Here is a 22081-nt window from a genome sequence, read left to right as displayed (position 1 = left end):
TCTCCTCCCTCTGGATCCTCCTGTCCTCTTCATCTAACTCGCTGTCCCTCAAAGCCTCAGCCGCGTGATTTGCTTCTGGAACAGGGGCCACCATCGACCCACCTGCTGTGGGCGCTCCTGTCAGCTCCCTGCTCCGTCTGCGCTTCTCCTGACGCCTCTGCTGAGCAGCCGTCTTTTGCCGGTTCTTCCCTGGCTCCTGAGCTCCCCCACCTCTGCTGGTCCCCTCACCCCCGGAGGCCACCTCATGACCCCCATCCGTAGGGGCAGAGACCGCATTGGCAAAGGAGCGTGGACAGCGGCTAAATGGGTGACCGAGATCACCACACAGGTTACACCTAATCTCTGTACAGGAGGCGGCAAGATGACCCAGACCCCCACACAGAGCGCACTTCAAGGTCTTACAAGCAGCGCTCAAGTGTGAGGGGTCGCCGCACCTGTGGCAGAGCTTCGGCTGCCCCTGGTAAAAGGCCAAGATACGATCCCTGCCGAGGAAGGCCGCAGATGGTATGTGTGCCACTGAGTTTCCTGAACGCTTCAGCTTGACCATGAACGTCCAGGCCCCGGACCATATGCCGTGCTCATCCCGGTTCTTTCTGGGCATCTCCGTCACCTCTCCGTACCTACTGAGCCACGTCATGATGTCAAAGCAAGAAAGTGACTCGTTACGAGTCAAAACGGTCACTTTCTTGATATCGTTCTGGCGAGACACCACCTGGATGGCAAAGTCCCGCCAGCCGGGCTCGTTTTTCATCAGCTCGTAGTTCCCCCAGAAAAGTTCTAGACCCTCCGGGCGAACGAAGCTGATGTCAAACTCAGACGTGCCATAGGGATGGATCAGGGCAAAGATGTCAACCGCCCTAAAGCCCATCTTCAGTAGGAGCTCCACTACCTTCCCCCTTGGAGGACATGCATCATTGCCCCTCCAACGAAGACGGACCACATTCCTACGACCTGCGTCCTGCCCGGGTGTTGGTAGGGACCATACGGTCTCCCCCCTTTGCTCTCGGAAGGCACCCAAGCCATGTCTCTCTTTCCAGAGAGATAGGTCCACCTCTCTTCCTCCAACTGTAATTGAACTCTCCCCTTTCCGTAGAGCCTCCAAGAGGCGCTGTTGCAAAACGCCCTCCCTAGAGCCTGGAGACAAGGAGGACCCACTCCCTCCAGCGGCGACACTGGCATAACTCCTACCAGGTGCTGTCGCCGCTGGAGGGGCGACTGGAACCTGTGACACTTCCTGACCCCCTGAACAAACTGTACCTGCTTGTGCAGCAGGTGCCCCTATATTAGGGGCGCCAAGAGCTCCCTGGGTCTCTGGGCTCTTAGTAGGATCAGAGACCTGGGCTGAACTGGGAATCTTCTTATTACCACTAGTACCTCTCTCGCACGCACCCTCACCATCCGGACCAGATTTTGGGTCAGGACCAGGGTCCAAGCGGGCCTTAGCAGACCTAGGGGGCAACATTGCTGGCCCAGCTTGTGCAGCTGCAACTACCGCAATGTTCCCCCCACGGTCAGCACTCTGTGTTATAGCAGAGATGTTTTTAGTTTTGCTTTTGCTTTTGCCTTTCTTTTTACCTTTGCCAGAAGCCTCCGCATCACTGGGTGCCTGGGACCGAGAGACCCCCGCAGACTGACCTGTCACACAGGAGACCTCAGATGCTGATCCCGCAGGTCCCTCCGCTTCACTGGCCTTACTGGCACCATCACCGCCATAGCCTTCAGCCTTCTCATCTTTACCACAGGGTCCCAGGTCGGAGGTGCCTCTTTTTGGCTTTGCAGCCGGACCAGCGCCCCCCGTCACATAGACAAATTTTTCCTGGGGCTTCCTTTGTTTTCCTTTTTTAACCTTGATTTTTGTGTCCACTTTGGGAATGTCTTTGCCAAAATGAAGACCCCCCATATGAGGAGGGGATTCCAGCAGTTGCGACACCAAAGCCCCCACCTTATGACTTCCTTCCTCCAGATCAGACTCCTCAGAGGTTGTTGGAAGCCCAATTTGCTCTGGCTGGAGATAGCTGGTACTTGTAGTGCTGCCTTGGGTTAGGGCTTGTTCAGCCGAACACGCAGGCTGCTCCCCCAGACTCTCCTGTACATCCTTGTAGTCGTCCTCATCCGAGCTGTCGTCACGATCACTGGACTGATCGGTCTGCTGCAAGTTACTGCGTCCTGCAGCCATCTTCGCAAACCGATCATCGTTCATGATCTTTTCTTTAAAGGGACCGCTCTCCTCCAAGATCCGCTCTCTCACATCTTTCCACACTTTAATGCACTCTTTGCACTTCTGTATCACTTTAGAGACTTCGGCCTTTTTGCCTTTAGAGGTGGCTTGGTCTCTTTGCAGCCTGGCAGACCGCAGTTTTTCCATCTGCATAACAATCTGCTTTCCTGCGGTCTCATACTCGGACATGCTTCTTGCCAGCCGGGAGGCCAGCTCTACCACAGACTCTCCCTCTGGCCTATCACTCCACTTTTCCGGCTTTGCCAGCTTCTGTGGCTTACCTGCCTTCCTCCGGGCCTGGCTACGCGTCACCATCTCGCTGCCTGCGCTGTCGGATGCAGCCGCACTGATGGACTGGCCCGCGTTACTGCGCCTGCGACTGGAGCCCGCGTCACTGCTGCCACGACTTAGAACCGTCCTTTTCTCTGGCTCACCTGCAGTCCTTGGCTTCTTATATTTTGCTGCTGCTGCTGTGGAACATCTTGGAGCTGCAGAAGCCACCGATGCCACTGCGGAGGTCGTTGCGGCCATCTCTGTCCTCCCTCCCTCCGACCGAGATCGAAGGGAGGAGGTGCGGGACTGCATACCAAACAAAGCCCAGAAACGTGCACTGTTCCTGGGCTCTCAACAAGGTCTCCACCTGAGAAGCAGACCACACCCTGGATCCTGCAGAGCTCTTCAGAACACAACCTTACTCCAGAGTTGCACTCACTATTCTGCTGGTGGAGTCACCGTGTACATACATTACTTATCTTGTACTGCTTCTGAGTTACATCCTGTATTATACTCCAGAGCTGCACTCCCTATTCTGCTGGGGTCACTGTGTACATACATTACTTATCCTGTACTGACCCTGAGTTACATCCTGTATTATACCCCACAGCTGCACTCACTATTCTGCTGGTGGAGTCACTGTGTACATGCATTACTTATCCTGTACTGCTCCTGAGTTACATCCTGTATTATCCTCCAGAGCTGCACTCACTATTCTGCTGGTGGAGTCACTGTGTACATACATTACTTATCCTGTACTGCTCCTGAGTTACATCCTGTATTATACCCCAGAGCTGCACTCACTATTCTGCTGGTGGAGTCACTGTGTACATACATTACTTATCCTGTACTGCTCCTGAGTTACATCCTGTATTATCCTCCAGAGCTGCACTCACTGTTCTCCTGGTGGAGTCACTGTGTGCATACATTACTTATCCTGTACTGCTCCTGAGTTACATCCTGTAGATCTTTTATTATAAAAGTAAAAAACACAACAAAGACAAACTGTAACAATAAAAATAACCATATAAAGCAATATAAGGCCCTTCCCCCACAGTCCGTGATCCATAAACAAAGTAAACGTCCATATCCGGGTTTCCCCCCGCCGTACACACCCACACACATACACACTCAAAATATAACACAATATACAACTATATACCTAAAATATAAAACTAAGGAAACTATAACTACATAAACCCTGTAAACTATAACTCCAGGTCCAGCCGTACCGCACTGCACCCACACAGAACAAATGGAAGCAATAACATAAACAGCATAAATAACTGAAATATAAACAGAAAGACCGAGCCAAACTGGCATAAAAGAACTAACTAAAAATATACGTAATTTTTTTTTTTTTTTTTTTTTTTGGGTCCCCAGTGCAGCTTGGGGGCCAAGCCTGCTCCATCAGTCCGTGCCCAGAGTTCAGTTCAGGACGTGCCAAGCCACACCAGGGTTTCTTTTTTTTTTTTTTAAATAAATAATACCACACTGTGCCCGCCGCAGCCTGGGGGCCATGCCCGCTCCACCAGTCCGTGCCCAGAGTTCAATGTTCGGGACGTGCCAGGCTACGGCTGAAGGCGTGAATCCCACTCCCCCCAACTCCCCACCCAACCTACCTACCACCCAAAACGTGAATATATACAATATACAATATATACAAACCATAATACACTCCAACCAACATACATAATATATACTATACACATAACCCGAAAGCCTAAGGTCGGCTCTCCTGCAGCCCTACTTCATTCCATTTTGCCCAAATCAAAACAAAAAGCTTCATGGTGCACTCACAGCCCGCCACCGGGATTGGAGGTGATAAGCCGGGCACAGACATCACAATGTTCTATCCCTTGAATTTAAAAAAGGTTTCCCTATTCTCTCCCTAATTTGCCCTAGACTGTCCTTAGTCTGCCCCTAAGTCTGACCCTTCATAGAAAACCTGTCCCTGCCCTATCCCTCCTCTCTCCCTATCCTGTCCCTCCTCTCTCCCTACTCTGCCCCTAGAAGATTAAGAAAAGACTGTCCCTAACGAAATACAAGCCCTCTCCATAGGAGAGAAGCTTTAGATGTGCCCAGCCTCTCATACTCCAAAGAACGTACCTTCACCAGGTCACCCAGGATGTTCCTACATACCGTATCCACGGGGAGGACTTTCAGCTCCGTCGAGATTAAACACCGTGCACTCCAGATGTGGAACCTGACCACTAGGCTAACTAGAAATAAAGTGCAGCGGTCCCTGCCACCAAGGCCTCTGAACGCTCCATAAGCCCACTCCGCATAGGAGAGGTGTGCCAGCTGACGCCAGCCTATGGAGACCCCTACCCGTTGGTATACCTCTGTATTAAAGGGGCACTGAAGCAGGAAATGCTCCATGCTTTCCAGCACGTCGCTGCACTCCTGACGGGGGCAACCCCTGTCAATCAGAGGCCTGCTCTTCAAGTTACCCCTTACATACAGTCTCCCGTGAAAGCAGCGCCAAGCCAAGTCCCAAAACTTCAAGGGGACCCGGGTTGAATTCAGTAAACGTAACCCTCCCTCCAGGTCCCGACTTGGGCAGTCCTTGAGCGCCAGGGGCTTCTGGAAATGGGTCAACAGGACTCTTTCGTCGAGGAGCCTCCTCGTCAGAGTCCTGATCTCCCACATCCCCAGACCCCACCGGCGTATCACCTTCAGAACCAAGGTAGCGTAAGCCGGGAGATATCCGTGCTGCGTGCGAAGGTCCTTCACTCGCCCTCCTGTCTCCCATTCCTGGAAGAAGGGCCGAAACCATCCCCGGCAGGAGTAGACCCACGGAGGAGCCCTCTCTTGCCAGAGGTTGCCTATGTTGATCTTAAAAAAGGTGTCTACAAGAAACACCACAGGGTTGACCATAGATAACCCCCCTAGTCTCCTCGTGCGGTATGTAACATCTCTCCTGATCAGGTTCAACCTGTTCCCCCACAGCATTAGGAAGAACAGGTTGTAGACCCGGGTCCAGAGAGGCTCTGGCAAAATGCATACGCTGCCCAGGTAGATGAATAAAGGGAGCAGGTATGTTTTGATCAGGCTAACTCTTTCCCGAAGGGTTAAAGACCAACCCTTCCACTGATTAACCTTGTGAGTGGCACCGTCTAGCCTGTCTACCCAATTTTGCATGGGGTAATCCCCCTGGCCAAATTTGATGCCAAGAACTTTTGCTGAAGTCTGGGGCACCGGAAGAGTGTCCGGGAGATCAAACACAGGATCCCCCCTTCCTAACCAGAGACTTTCGCACTTATCCCAGTTGACCCTGGACCCAGATGCCTCTGAGTAGCCATCCACCTCTGATACCACAAACTCCGCCTCCTCCCGTGAGGATACGAAGAGCGTGACATCATCGGCGTACGCCACTGCCCTCAGGGTAGCCTCCGGCACCGCCTGGTCCATCCCGACCCCTGCTATAGGTCCACGATCAACCCTCCTAAGGAAGGGATCTATCGCAAACACATACAACAGGGGACTTAGAGGACAGCCCTGACGGACACCGGACCCCACCTCGAAAGGGCGGCCAAGCCAACCGTTCACCAGCGGGAAAGTCTCAGCCCCTGCATACAATGTTCGCAGCCAATCAACAAACCCCACTGGCAGGCCGTATCTCAGAAGGACTGACCAGAGGTACTCGTGGTTAACCCGATCAAACGCTTTGGCCTGATCCAAGGACAGCAAGTACCCCTCCCAATGACCAGCCCTACCCTGCTCCACTGCCTCCCGGACACCAAGAACAGCGCTAAAGGTGCTACGGCCTGGAACAGAGCAATGCTGGGTCCCCGAGAGGAGCCGGGGTGCAAACTTGACCAACCGATTAAACAGCACTTTTGCCAGAACCTTCCTGTCCGTATTGAGAAGTGCTATGGGACGCCAGTTCTCAACACGGCTCGAGTCTTTACCCTTTGACAGAAGGATCAAAGCTGACCTCCTCATTGACTTTGGCAGAGTGCCCGAGGAAAGACACTCATTTAATACCTCCGTCAAGAGGGGACTCAAGAGGTCCTTGAAGGTCTTATAATACTCGGATGTTAGTCCATCCGGTCCTGGCGATTTTTTGAGCCGGAGCCCATCAATCGCCAGTTTAACTTCCTCTATTCTGATCTCTCCTGTCAAAACATCAAGAGAGGTGTCTACCCCCGGCTCAGGGACAGTTTCAGCCAGGAAAGCCGACATCACTTCCGAATCTAGATCCCTCTTTCCCAAGAGTTGCGAGTAGTAGGATCTGACGACCTCCAGAATCCCTGATCTGGATCGATTCAGGGATCCTGTACTATCGATCAGTCCAGTGACCACTTTACTATTCACTGACATCCTACAGTTTCTGTAAGGGTCGGGCGAGCGGTACTTCCCGAAATCCCTCTCAAAAACCAAGGATGCGTGTCTATCGTACTGGCACTTCTTGAGCAAAGATTTCACTCTGGAGATCTCCTCGCGGCTACCTCCAGTCGAAACGAGATGTTCGAGTTTCCTCCTCAGGCCGTTGTACAGGCGGTACCTGTCCAGGCATCTGAGGTTGGAGAGCTCTCGGAAGAACCTCGCCGCCCTCCTCTTGAACATCTCCCACCACTCTGACTTACTGCTACAGAGATCCAGTAATGGTACCTGGCTCTGCAGAAAATCCTCAAAGGACTGTCTTATCTCTGCTTCCTCCAGGAGTGATGAATTCAGTCTCCAAAAACCTCTGCCCATCCGGGGGGTCTCTGCAACATTCAGAGAAAACAATATTAGACAGTGGTCGGAGAATTCCACCTCAACAACGGACACTGGTGAAGAGATGGCTTCCTCCTTCAAATAAAACCTGTCTATTCTAGACCTGCTCTGACCTCTATAATAGGTGAACCCCTCGTGGCCTGGGGTGTGCCGGATGTGGACATCCACCAGGCGAGCCTCGCTAGCTACGCTATTAAGTGCGACGCTGTCAAAAGTCAACCGCCTGTCTCCAGAGCCTCCCCTATCGCGGGCTCTTGTGACTGCATTAAAGTCACCTCCAAAGACAACTTGGCGGCTGGTAAAAAGGTAGGGCTTGATCCTCATAAAGAGACTCTTCCTGTCCTTTTTTGACTGGGGACCATAGATGTTGACAAGTCTTAATTCTTGTCCCTTCATGAGGACATCTAAGATCAGGCACCTTCCCATTTCTAATTCAATAACTCGTCGGCATTCAACCGCTGCGGTAAAAAGGACCGCCACTCCGCTATACGGCTCGGCCGCAAGAGACCAGTAGGAAGGGCCTGACCTCCACTCCCTTTTTGCCTTATGTATAGCTGCCAAATCGGACAGCCTGGTCTCCTGCAAAAATAAAATGTCGGCTTCAACGCGGCCGAGAAAATCAAAGGCCGCAAATCTAGCCGTATCAGACTTAATGCTGGCAACGTTAATTGATGCCAGAGTCAGCGGAGTGGGTGCCGCCATCATGAGTGATTAAATTAGACGGCTTTCTTCCTCACACCCGCTTCCTCGGGGTCAGAGGAAAGCCCCTTGCCTCTTTTTTTGGACACAGATGTGTCCATAGCAAGGGATCCCCCGACCCCGTCGTCCTTGTTTCCAGGCTCCAGAGTAGCCTCCACCCCGGAAGGAACTATGCCTTCACGAGGTGGAGACTCAGCGCCCCCTGTTGACCCTTTCTTTGCCCTAGGAACCTTGCCCTCTGCCTCCCCCTCAGAAGAGGAGGAAGAGATGTCTCGGAGGGCTCGGAACCTATTGGAGAGTCCAACTGGAGGTGAGCAGGCTTTTCCTTCCAGTACTTGGCCCGGGGTGGGAGAAGATCTTGAATCCCCCCTTCGTTTCCTTCTTGTGGCACCTAGCTTACGCCGTTTCTCTAGCCATCTCTTGCCTTCCCCATCCACACTTTCACAGTGGGAGGAATCTGCAGAGTTGGTCTCCTCCCTCTGGATCCTCCTGTCCTCCTCATCTAAATCGCTGTCCCTCAAAGCCTCAGCCGCGAGATTTGCTTCTGGAACAGGGGCCACCATCGACCCACCTGCTGTGGGCGCTCCTGTCAGCTCCCTGCTCCGTCTGCGTTTCTCCTGACGCCTCTGCTCTGCAGGCGTCTTTTGCCGGTTCTTCCCTGGCTCCTGAGCTCCTCCACCTCTGCTGGTCCCCTCACCCCCGGAGGCCACATCATGACCCCCATCCGTAGGTGCTGAGACCGCATTGGCAAAGGAGCGCGGACAGCGACTAAATGGGTGACCGAGGTCACCACACAGGTTACACCTAATCTCTGCACAGGAGGCGGCTAGATGACCCAGACCCCCACACAGAGCGCACTTCAAGGTCTTACAAGCGGCGCTCAAGTGTGAGGGGTCGCCGCACCTGTGGCAGAGCTTCGGCTGCCCCTGGTAAAAGGCCAAGATACGATCCCTGCCGAGGAAGGCTGCAGATGGTATGTGCGCCACTGAGTTACCTGAACGCTTCAGCTTGACCATGAACGTCCAGGCCCCAGACCATATGCCGTGCTCATCCCTGTTCTTTTGGGGCATCTCCGTCACCTCTCCGTACCTACTGAGCCACGTCATGATGTCGAAGCAAGAAAGTGACTCATTACGAGTCAAAACGGTCACCTTCTTGATACCGTTCTGGCGAGACACCACCTGGATGGCAAAGTCTCGCCAACCGGGCTCGTTTTTCACCAGCTCGTAATTCCCCCAGAAGATTTCTAGGCCCTCTGGGCGAACGAAACTGATGTCAAACTCAGACGTGCCGTAGGGATGGATCAGGGCAAAGATGTCAACCGCCCTGAAGCCCATCTTCAGCAGAAGCTCCACTACCCTTGCCCTCGGGGGGCATGCATCATTGCCTCTCCAACGAAGACGGACCACATTCCTACGACCTGCGTCCTGCCCGGGTGTCGGTAGGGACCATACGGTCTCCCCCCTTTGCTCTCGGAAGGCACCCAAGCCATGTCTCTCTTTCCAGAGAGATAGATCCACCTCTCTTCCTCCAACTGTGATTGTACTCTCCCCCTTCCGTAAAGCCTCCAGGAGACGCTGTTGCAAAACGCCCTCCCTAGAGCCTGGAGACAAGGAGGACCCCTCCCCTCCAGCGGCGACACTGGCATAACTCCTACCAGGTGTTGTCGCCGCCGGAGGGGCGACTGGACCCCATGACCTCTCTGGCCTAACTACCTTATCCCCTGGGCCTCCAGATTCCTGGCCGCCAGGGGTACCCGAGGTGCCCGGAGGCCCAGCAACTGCAGAGGAACGTGTATCCTCGGCCTTGTCCCTTACATCTGCCGCACGCTCTCGCACATTCATCCCCGGATCTACCACTTTTTTCTTTGGATCATGTGGTCCGTGGGTCCTGGCCTCTCCAGAGGTAGATGGTAAAACCTCTGGATTTTTGCTTGTGTTTTTACTTTTTCTTTTTTTCTTTTTTGCCTCCGCATCACTGGAGGCGCGGGATCCGGCCTGACTTGCTCCCAAATTATGGGAGACCCCAGATTTTAGGTCCGCAGCCCCCTCCGCATCACAGGCAGCACTTGCTGCATTAGTGGCACCGCTGCCACCCTCCTTGCCGGTACCGCGACCTGCATCTGTACTGGCCTTTACTGCACCTTTCTTACTGCCCTCCTTGCCCACGTTACCAACTAACACAGGGACAGGGGGTCTGACCAGCTGGGCCCTTTTCTCCCCAACTTCCCGCTCCAGGCCCACCACAGAGCCCGAGCCAGGGGGGTTTTTGGGGTCAGAACTCTGATCCGACTTTGCAGCCAGACCAGAGCTCCCAGGAACGAACACAAGCTTTTCCTGCAGCTTCTCTGGTTTCTTTTTCTTTCTCTTTATCTTTGTGTCTTGCTCTGGCAACTCGTCGCCAAAGATGAAGCCCTCCATATGTACAGAGGCTTCCGGCTGCGGGGTCTTCTGTAGCTGCAATCTCCCTGTTCTTTCCTCCACCTCAGATTCCCCTGAGGTGGAAGGCAGCGCAATCTCTTCAGGTAGCTTGTCTCTGGGACTTGTAGTGCCTCTGGGCGTTGGTGCTAGCTCTTGAGAGCACACAGGCTGCTCCAGGGACTCCTGCACATCCTCAAACAACTCTTCATCTGAGGCTTCACCGTCGCTTGACTCGGTCTGCTCGTGGTCACTGCACCTTGCCGCCATCTTAGCAAACCGGTCGTCGTTCAGAATTTTTTCTTTAAAGGGCCCGCTCTCCTCCAGGATCTTTGCCCTCACCGCTTCCCACATCTTTATGCAGTCTTTGCACTTTTTTATCGCTGACCTGGCTTCTGCCTGTTTGTCTTTAGAAGCTTTTTGCTCCAGTAACATTTTGGCGTCACGGAGCTTCCCTTTTTGTACCACCAACATTTTCCCTGCAAAGTTGTAGTCGGTGATGTTCTTTGCCAGCCTGGAGGCCAGCTCAATCACGGATTCCTCCTTCTTTTTGTCACTCCACATTCCCGTGCTTACCGGTATCTGCGGCTCACCTGCTCTCCTGCGGGTCTGGCTGCGCGTAACCATCTCACTCCCGGTGCTGTCAGAAGCTGCCGTGCTGACAAACGGAGCCACGCTGCTGCAGCCACGGCCCGGACCCAGTCTCTTCTTACCTCCAGCAGCTCCTGTCTTCTTGCGGGCAGCTGGCATTTCTGGCACCCGCGGCAAAGTTCTTTCTGATGTCGCCACTGCCATCGCTTCCCTCCCTCCCCCCGAGTGGCCCCGGGGGGAGGAGGTGCGTGACTCCATATCCAAAGAAGCCCAGAGAGGGGCACCTTCCCTGGGATACAAGCTCAACAGAAACCTCCTTCTCTGACCAGACCCTGGAAGTTGCAGAGCTTCACCAGCACACACCTACTCCAGAAGCTGCACTCACTATTCTGCTGGTGGAGTCACTGTGTACATACATTACTTATCCTGTACTGCTCCTGAGTTACATCCTGTATTATACTCCAGAGCTGCACTCACTATTCTGCTGGTGGAGTCACTGTGTACATACATTACTTATCCTGTACTGCTCCTGAGTTACATCCTGTATTATACTCCAGAGCTGCACTCACTATTCTGCTGGTGGAGTCACTGTGCACATACATTACTTATCCTGTAGTGATCCTGAGTTACATCCTGTATTATACTCCAGAAGCTGCACTCACTATTCTGCTGGTGGAGTCACTGTGTACATACATTACTTATCCTGTACTGCTCCTGAGTTACATCCTGTATTATACCCCAGAGCTGCACTCACTATTCTGCTGGTGGAGTCACTGTGTACATACATTACTTATCCTGTACTGCTCCTGAGTTACATCCTGTATTATACTCCGGAGCTGCGCTCACTATTCTGCTGGTGGAGTCATTGTGTACATACATTACTTATCCAGTACTGCTCCTGAGTTACATCCTGTATTATACCCCAGAGCTGCACTCACTATTCTGCTGGTGGAGTCACTGTGTACATACATTACTTATCCTGTACTGCTCCTGAGTTACATCCTGTATTATACCCCAGAGCTGCACTCACTATTCTGCTGCTGGTGGAGTCACTGTGTACATACATTACTTTTCCTGTACTGCTCCTGAGTTACATCCTGTATTATCCTCCAGAGCTGCACTCACTGTTCTCCTGGTGGAGTCACTGTGTACATACATACTTATCCTGTACTGACCCTGAGTTACATCCTGTATTATACTTCAGAGCTGCACTCACTATTCTGCTGGTGGAGTCACTGTGTACATACATTACTTATCCTGTACTGCTCCTGAGTTACATCCCGTATTATCCTCCAGAGCTGCACTCACTATTCTGCTGGTGGAGTCACTGTGTACATACATTACTTATCCTGTACTGCTCCTGAGTTACATCCCGTATTATCCTCCAGAGCTGCACTCACTGTTCTCCTGGTGGAGTCACTGTGTACATACATTACTTATCCTGTACTGCTCCTGAGTTACATCCTGTATTATACTCCAGAGCTGCACTCACTATTCTGCTGGTGGAGTCACTGTGTACATACATTACTTATCCTGTACTGCTCCTGAGTTACATCCCGTATTATCCTCCAGAGCTGCACTCACTATTCTGCTGGTGGAGTCACTGTGTACATACATTACTTATCCTGTACTGACCCTGAGTTACATCCCGTATTATACTCCAGAGCTGCGCTCACTATACTGCTGGTGGAGTCACTGTGTACATACATTACTTATCCTGTACTACTCCTGAGTTACATCCTGTATTATACCCCAGAGCTGCACTCACTATTCTGCTGGTGGAGTCACTGTATACATACATTATTTATCCTGTACTACTCCTGAGTTACATCCTGTATTATACCCCAGAGCTGCACTCACTATTCTGCTGGTGGAGTCACTGTATACATACATTATTTATCCTGTACTGATCCTGAGTTACATCCTGTATTATACTCCAGAGCTGCACTCACTATTCTGCTGGTGGAGTCACTGTGTACATACATTACTTATCCTGTATTGATCCTGAGTTACATCCTGTATTATACTCCAGAGCTGCGCTCACTATTCTGCTGGTGGAGTCACTGTGTACATACATTACTTATCCTGTACTGATCCTGAGTTACATCCTGTATTATACCCCAGAGCTGCACTCACTATTCTGCTGCTGGAGTCACTGTGTACATACATTACTTATCCTGTACTGATCCTGAGTTACATCCCGTATTATCCTCCAGAGCTGCGCTCACTGTTCTCCTGATGGAGTCACTGTGTACATACATTACTTATCCTGTACTGCTTCTGAGTTACATCCTGTATTATCCTCCAGAGCTGCGCTCACTATTCTGCTGGTGGAGTCACTGTGTACATACATTACTTATCCTGTACTGCTTCTGAGTTACATCCTGTATTATCCTCCAGAGCTGCGCTCACTGTTCTCCTGGTGGAGTCACTGTGTCATTGGTGTCAGCGTTCCGGTGACGGACATGTTGTCCTTTACAGGTATCGCCGCATCGTGTCCAATAACTGCACGGACGGCCTCCGCGATCAGTACTCTCCGAAGCCGCAGGACTGCTTAGGGAAGGCTCCGCAGGGCTTGCAGCTCAGCAGCAGTGATGGGAAGCTGGGGGTGCAGAGCGGGCAGAACGTCACCTTCCTGGTGCAGCTGGAGGAGGTAGGATGACGGCGGTACTGGTCTTATTTGGTATCTCCCAGTACGGGATCATTCTTGTGGTGTTCCTGAGGTGCAGTTTGGCCCTGGTCACACAGTTTATGACCCCCCCCCCTCCTTCCTTCCCCCCTCAGTGTATGATGCCCTAGCAGTGTATGACACCCCCAGTGTATGACACCTGCCCCTGTGTATGACCCCCCCCTCACCCTGTGTATGATGCCCTATCAGTGTATGACACCCCCAGTGTATGACCCCCCCATCCCTCTGTGTATGATGCCCTATCAGTGTATGACACCCCCCAGTGTATGACACCACCGGTGTATGACACCTGCCCCTGTGTATGACCCCCCCCCCCTCACCCTATGTATGATGCCCTATCAGTGTATGACACCCCCCAGTGTATGGCACCACCAGTGTATGACACCTGCCCCTGTGTATGACCCCCCCCCTCCCCCTGTGTATGATGTCCTGTCAGTGTACCCACTCCCCCTGTGTATGACACCTCCCCGTGTATGATACCCATCTATATATGGTGCCCTCCTGGTGTATGATGTTACGCTGTAAAACCAAGAGGCAGATTTGAGGTGTTTTGTCCTACGGTGGGCGCACACCTACCTCTCTCCTTAAAGGGGTCTCCTCATCAGAGTGTGTATGGCACCCGCCCTTGTATGATGCCCCTCAGTGTATGACGCCCTCCCAGTGTATGACGCCCTCCCAGTGTATGACGTCCCCCCCAGTGTATGAAGCCCCTCAGTGTAGAACGCCTCCCAGTGTATGATGCCCTCCTGTGTATAACGCCCCCCTGTGTATGAAGCCCCCTGTGTTTGATGTCCCCAGTATATGACACCCATCTGTGTAAAACACCCCCTATTTATGACGCCCCCTGTGTATATTGCCCCCCCTGTGTATAACGCCCCCCGTGTATGATGCCGCCCAGTATGTGATGCCCATCTGTGTATGATGCCCACCAGTGTATGATGCTTACCAGTGTATGACTCCCCCCCACAGTGTATGACGCCCCCCCCCAGTGTATGACTCCCCCCGTGTATGATGCTCTTCAGTATATGACTCCCCCCGTGTATGATGCTCTTCAGTATATGATGCCCCCCAGTGTATGACGCCCACCCCCCGTGTATGACGCCCACCCCCCGTGTATGACGCCCCCCCCTCCCAGTGTATGACTCCCCTCCCAGTGTATGACGCCCTCCCAGTGTATGACGTCCCCCCCAGTGTATGAAGCCCCTCAGTGTAGAACGCCTCCCAGTGTATGATGCCCTCCTGTGTATAACGCCCCCCTGTGTATGAAGCCCCCTGTGTTTGATGTCCCCAGTATATGACACCCATCTGTGTAAAACACCTCCTATGTATGACGCCCCCTGTGTATATTGCCCCCCTGTGTATAACGCCCCCCATGTATGATGCCCCCCAGTATGTGATGCCCATCTGTGTATGATGCCCACCAGTGTATGACTCCCCCCACAGTGTATGACGCCCCCCCCCAGTGTATGACTCCCCCCGTGTATGATGCTCTTCAGTATATGATGCCCCCCAGTATATGATGCCCCCCAGTGTATGACGCCCACCCCCCGTGTATGACGCCCCCCCCTAGTGTATGACTCCCCCCGTGTATGATGCTCTTCAGTATATGATGCCCCCCAGTGTATGACACTCCCCCCAGTGTATGACGCCCACCCACCCCTCCCACACCAGTGTATGATGCCCCCCAGTGTATGACTTTGAGGTCTTTTGAGGATACAGATTTGAGGTGTTTTGTCCTCCGGGGGGCGCACACCTGCCTCTCTCCATAGAGGGGTCTCCTCATCAGAGTGAGCGGCCCCTGATAGGCTCTCCTGGCGCTCCGGGTCTTCTGGCTACAAGCCTTATTCCCCCCGCAGTACTGGGATGGATGCCTACTAGTTGGGGTCTCCCCCTGACCTGCACCGATCCTGAGACCGACACCCTCAGCAGTGCCCACGCTCCACCTCGATGCGCTCCGCCATCTCCCTCCGTCCCATAGAAGTGAGTCCCATGGGGGTCTAGCGTGGGGTGCTTGTAGCTGTGGGATCAGGGGGCTCCCGGCTGTTGGACCCCATCAGACATTCATTCCCTCTGCAGCCCAGGATTATCTCACACCTGAGGGGGTACAACGCTGCAGTGCCTGTAGGGAGGGCTCATGTCACGTCTCCGCCTCCATCCGGGGAGCGCGCGGTTCTGTCCAGCTAACATGTTGGGGCGGAGCCTGTTAGCCACGAGGGCACCTGAACGGATGCTATTTGACATAAACCAGGACTGAAGCTGAAGTGATGTGATGCCACCTATGACAGAGCTGTTGGGCCCCTGTGGCTCTAGGGCCCGGTGCCCCTGCCTACAGTTACGCGCTGGTGGTAGTGGATATGAGAGGAGTCGGAGCGGCGCCTTCTTGCCTCCGAGACGACTGCAGTAAATATGCGCCTTCGCTCCTCGGACTGGGATATAAATAGATGCGGCGGCGCTTCTCCCCGCAGGTTACAGCGCGGTCGGCACCGCTGGCACCTCATTACAGTCTCCCTCGTTATCACGCTCTGCGCCGGCGCGGCTTCTACCTTTTCGGTTCCCAATTGTCTTGTTTTCCAGCAACTCAGGAGAAAGAGTGATAACAGATAGCGAGGGCGACGCTGCCCTGCGGCCGCCCAGACCGGGGACGCCGCGGGCATCTCGGATGTAGCGTCATGTCGTGGCACTTGGGGCATCCAAACGTTCCTTCTTCTTCTGACCTGGGCTGTATTTCTTACTCAGGGTGTGAGGGCAGGTGGCGGGCGCTGAGTGGCGGTACTATGTGCAGCGGTCTGTATGGTCCTGCTATGTGGATACTGTATCACATCACTAAACTGACACCGGATGGCGCTATTATTTGAAAATGGTACGATGGCAACGGTTTGGTAGCAGCATGACTGTTAACTGAGCGCTGTGTGGCGGTATGATTTGCGATGGGTATAAATGCACCTAGTTGGTGTCAGTATTAGTGCAGGGATTTGGTGACAGTAATAGTTTAATAACTGAGCATTGTATGGCGGCATTATCTTCACTATTACATGAATACTGTATGGCGGGATTATTTGGGAATAGTACGAAAGCATCTTACTCTGCCGGTTGGTTGATGACGGTCTGGCGGTATTATTTGGGAATCGTCCTGTACGACTGCATCAGATCCCAACAGTATTTTACTCTATTGGTTAAGCACCGTGTGGCGGTATTACTTGTGTATTTGGTGGCAGTGTTAGTTGAGCGGCTTTACATTATGTTGGACTATTACCTGAGCACTATGTGGTGGCATTATTTGGGCGTGATATCTTTGAGTTCTGCCTGTCCGGATTGCAGTATGTCTCCTTGTAGACCTCGGTCATCTTCTACCGCTCTCATGTACCGTCCTCCTGCTATCTGCAGTGTTACACAGGACATGGCGGGGCGTGCACGCCGCACTGTACTCCGCGGTATCGCCACGTCTCTACATTCCGTAAGCCCTTTCTATCCTCCTGGATGGGAGTCTCGCTCCTTCCCAACGTGTCATAGATGGAGCCGCAGAGCCGTCACCTCATCCTCTCGGCAGCTCATTTCACTTTAATTTATATTCATAAACCGGCAGATAGGGACATTGTCTGCGGACGGCGGATCACTTTCAATATTTCATATCCAGCAGCCCGAATGCCGCGATGTTTGGGGGTTGTGTGTCTGAAGTCGATTAGCTTTGTACAGACCGCCATTGGCAACGGGAAACCTGACAGGAAAACTTTTTAATCTTTTCCATTGTAAGTTAGGCTGTAACTTTCTGAGAACCTTGGAGAAGACGAGGAAGCCGGTTGGGATGAGTACAGATTAGGACCAGGCTACTAGAAGGGAGGGTGAAGGCTCCGAAGAACATCCGCAGTCATCAGACTTGTGAGGGCCTGGATCGTGTGGAGTACATGGCGCTATACAGGAGGTCTGCAGTTCTGAACACTCTTCTCCATACACCCCCCTATGGAAGTCTGAGTTAATAAAGGGGGGCCTTCATCTCATGGCAAGGAGAGCGGTTACAGTCTCTCTGGAGGACCTGATCCCATTAACTTGAATGGGCACTGTGTGATTCTTCTTTTCCCCTGTGGGGGCACTGCAGGGAAATTGAACACTTCCAGGTTTTCCCACAGAATACAGCTGGGCCCTGGGGTGATGTTTTGGGATCTGCTTATTGCCAAGGGATCCTTTTAACAAGTAGAAATTGTCCAAAGTGTAGAAACCATTTTAGGAAACGCCTATTGTCTTACCAGCTTATCAGAGTGTCTCCTCTCTCTGATGGTCAGCACGTCTGTGAGCAGAGTCGGATCAAAGGGAGGGACGCCACTATCTTGGGATCCTAGGGAACCTTACCCATCCACCATCTCTGTGCAGGCTGATTCCTGCCTTCCCTTGCCTCTCCTCAGGGACCCTCTTGGGAAAGTGGTAGACAGACGCACAAACTGCCAGAAGTCACAACATTTTTGAAAATGGGGATAGCTGTTTGGTGATCCAATATAGCCAAATGAGGCTCTCTTTGACATCCAAGGGAGACTCACTCACTATCTCCATAACTTCCATGGAGAGGTCCTCTTATGTACATTGTCTAATGGCTAAGGCTCCAATAGTGGCATGGAGCCTTCACCAGTGTTTTTGTGCAGGGACCTCCACCAACCTCATTCTTTGGACTGGTGCTACAGGGAAGAACAATGCCCACCCTGTAGGGAAGTTCTTTTCTTGTCTATCAGAAGGAGGTCTCGGTTCAGAAAGTGAGCTCCAGCAAAACTAAGCTTCATCGGAAAACTTGGGAGAACTTGACTGGACTGCACAAAGCCCCAACCTCAACCCTTTTGGCTGACTTTGATCCAGGCCTTTCTACCCAACATCGGTCGCCGTCTTCATGGATTTGAGGCATTTTCTATACTCTAATGGAAAGTCCTCTATAAAAGTATGAACTGCTTTAGAAACACAAGGAGTAAAACTGCATATTTTGCCCATTTTGGGATTAAGCATTCCATCAAGTATGTTATGGCTCTCACCGAAGATCTGGATCCTTAAACCGCAACTGACCTGGTGCTGACTAAACGGAGGAATCTAAGAGGTCCTTTACCCTAAAACCTCCAGATGGAGGGAAAGTCTTCAGTCGGTTTCTCATGTTGCGGTCACCAATATGTGGCAGTTGTGTGGTGGAGATGTCTGGAGCTGATATTGGAGCATAATGAGAATAACGCCAGTAAGGAATACTGTGAGAGCAGATTAAGGCACTTGTCAAGGGAGTGGAAATACCTGGTCCCGTGGTGTTAGAACCTCCACCTCCAGCCGGGTTCCAACATTGAGTCACCTGGTATGGTCCTTCTGTTGTCCATCATATCATTTTAGGCAGCTGGCATATTGGGTCATTTTAACCGGCTCCCTTCCCTGTATCGCTCCAACCCTGCATGGTCACACGCCTCTACCAGCACCTCATCAGACTTTGGTGCCTGACACCGGCACCCCTGAATTATCACACCAAGCATTGATTGCAGCATCTTCTGCCTGTATCTCTGCCAAATGAGGCCTTGTGCCTCAAATTGTGTTTTGTTGTTGGTACTTCAAAAAACATCAATAAAAGATCATTCATTCACCATTTTTCGGTGGGTCGCGCGGTCTACCAGGTCTTTTCTTCCTCAGTAGCCTTTAGTTCATATCTTATGTCCACTGACCTGGGTGAGGCATCGGACCTAGTTGGCAGCAACTCTGTTTAGAGTCCATTTTCAGCTTCAAAAACATAAAGGCCCATGAATTCCTCTTAACCTCGTCTGCGCACTCACTCCCTTGTAGAGCCAGCCACAGGTTCCTCTTAGGTTTCCCTCCAGTCACCATCCACCTCCAGTTATATCAGGCCTCTTGGTTCTGACCCCTGATTAGAGATGAGCGACCGTACTCGTCCGAGCTTGATTCTCGTTCGAGTATTAGCGTGTTCGAGATGCTCATTACTCGAGACGAGCACCACGCGATGTTCGAGTTACTTTCACTTTCATCTCTGAGACGTTAGCGCGCTTTTCTGGCCAATAGAAAGACAGGGAAGGCATTACAACTTCCCCCTGTGACGTTCAAGCCCTATACCACCCCCCTGCAGTGAGTGGCTGGGGAGATCAGGTGTCACCCGAGTATATAAATCGGCCCCTCCCGCGGCTCGCCTCAGATGCGTTCTGACATAGAGGAGGGAAAGTGCTGCTGATGGTGGAGCTGCTATAGGGAGAGCGTTAGGAGTATTTTAGGCTTCAAGAACAACAACGGTCCTTCTTAGGGCCACATCTAACCGTGTGCAGTAGTGTGGAGGCTGCTTTTTGCAGTGTTGCACATTTTTTTTTTTTTTTGTATATCGGCCGTGCAGAGCATTGCGCCCTGCAGTAATACTCCAGGGACAGAAGACATATATTTTGAGGCAGGGACAGAAGACATATTGATTGAATATAGGCAGTGGGCCTTTGCAAAAACATTTGGGGAAAAAAATCTATTTGGGCTGCCTGTGACTGTCCTCAGTGTTCTGGGTCTGTGCTGGGTGTAGTTGTCCTCCTAATTCATACGCAGCCAGCTAAGTGTTACAGCAGGCTTGCGCAAAATTATTTCCTGGCTCTGCTGTGCGTTCGGTAAGCGAAGTCAGCCTCCAACCACAGGCCAATAAGCGGCACATTTAATTACAGCGTTCTGTTTCTGCACTACTGGTAATACACCATGCTGAGGGGTAGGGGTAGGCCTAGAGGACGTGGACGCGGGCGAGGACGCGGAGGCCAAAGTCAGGGTGTGGGCACAGGCCGAGCCAGTGCGGTGGCCAGGGGTAGAGGCAGGGCCAGACCGAATAATCCACCAACTGTTTACCAAAGCGCCCCCTCGCGCCATGCCACCCTGCAGAGGTCAAGGTGCTCTACGGTGTGGCAGTTTTTCACAGAGACGCCTGACGACCGACGAACAGTGGTGTGCAACCTTTGTCGCGCCAAGATCAGCCGTGGAGCCACCACCACCAGCCTCACCACCACCAGCATGCGCAGACATATGATGGCCAAGCACCCCACAAGGTGGGACGAAGGCCGTTCACCGCCTCCGGTTTGCACCACTGCCTCTCCCCCTGTGCCCCAACCTGCCACTGAGATCCAACCCCCCTCTGAGGACACAGGCAGTACCGTCTCCTGGCCTGCACCCACACCCTCACCTCCGCTGTCCTCGGCCCCATCCAGCAATGTCTCTCAGCGCAGCGTCCAGACGTCGCTAGCGCCACTGTTTGAGCGCGAGCGCAAGTACGCCGCCACGCACCCGCACGCTCAAGCGTTAACCGTCCACATTGCCAAATTCATCAGCCTTGAGATGCTGCCGTATAGGGTTGTGGAAACGGAGGCTTTCAAAAGTATGATGGCGGCGGCGGCCCCGCGCTACTTAGTTCCCAGTCGCCACTACTTTTCCCGATGTGCCGTCCCAGCCCTGCACGACTACGTCTCCCGCAACATTGTACGCGCCCTCACCAACGCGGTTACTGCCAAGGTCCACTTAACAACGGACACGTGGACAAGCACAGGCGGGCAGGGCCACTATATCTCCCTGACGGCACATTGGGTGAATTTAGTGGAGGCTGGGACAGAGTCAGAGCCTGGGACCGCTCACGTCCTACCCACCCCCAGAATTGCGGGCCACAGCTCGGTGGTGGTATCTGCGGCGGTGTATGCTTCCTCCACTAAACCACCCTCCTCCTCCTCCTCCTCCTCAACCTCTGTCTCGCAATCAAGATGTGTCAGCAGCAGCAGCACGTCGCCAGCAGTCGCTGTCGCGCAGCGTGGCAGCACAGCGGTGGGCAAGCGTCAGCAGGCCGTGCTGAAACTACTCAGCTTAGGAGAGAAGAGGCACACGGCCCACGAACTGCTGCAGGGTCTGACACAGCAGACCGACCGCTGGCTTTCGCCGCTGAGCCTCCAACCGGGCATGGTCGTGTGTGACAACGGCCGTAACCTGGTGGCGGCTCTGCAGCTCGGCAGCCTCACGCACGTGCCATGCCTGGCCCATGTCTTTAATTTGGTGGTTCAGCGCTTTCTGAAAAGCTACCCACACTTGTCATACCTGCTCGGAAAGGTGCGCCGGCTCTGCGCACCTTTCCTCAAGTCCAAGACGGACGCTGCCACCCTGCGGACCCTGCAACATCGGTTTAATCTGCCAGTGCACCGACTGCTGTGCGACGTGCCCACACGGTGGAACTCTACGCTCCACATGTTGGCCAGACTCTATGAGCAGAGTAGAGCTATAGTGGAATACCAACTCCAACATGGGCGGTGCAGTGGGAGTCAGCCTTCTCAATTATTTACAGAAGAGTGGGCCTGGTTGGCAGACATCTGCCAGGTCCTTGGAAACTTTGAGGAGTCTACCCAGATGGTGAGCGGCGATGCTGCAATCATTAGCGTCACCATTCCTCTGCTATGCATCTTGAGAAGTTCCCTGCAAAGCATAAAGGCAGACGCTTTGGAATCAGAAACG

General features: G+C 52.8%; 1 protein-coding gene across 1 annotated transcript in view; it reads left to right on the top strand.

Moving 5' to 3' along the window:
- The window catches only part of SORCS3 (sortilin related VPS10 domain containing receptor 3), an 810393-nt gene that overhangs the window by 720341 nt on the left and 67971 nt on the right, over positions 1-22081 (top strand). The window contains exon 18 of the mRNA XM_066601804.1: positions 13405-13576. Within this exon, the coding sequence (XP_066457901.1) occupies positions 13405-13576 (172 nt within the window). The remainder of the gene's footprint in view (positions 1-13404; positions 13577-22081) is intronic.

Source organism: Eleutherodactylus coqui, chromosome 4, assembly GCF_035609145.1.
Source record: "Eleutherodactylus coqui strain aEleCoq1 chromosome 4, aEleCoq1.hap1, whole genome shotgun sequence".
In the NCBI taxonomy this organism is placed as follows: Eukaryota; Metazoa; Chordata; class Amphibia; order Anura; family Eleutherodactylidae; genus Eleutherodactylus; species Eleutherodactylus coqui.
This window is presented reverse-complemented; position numbering and strand designations above follow the sequence as displayed.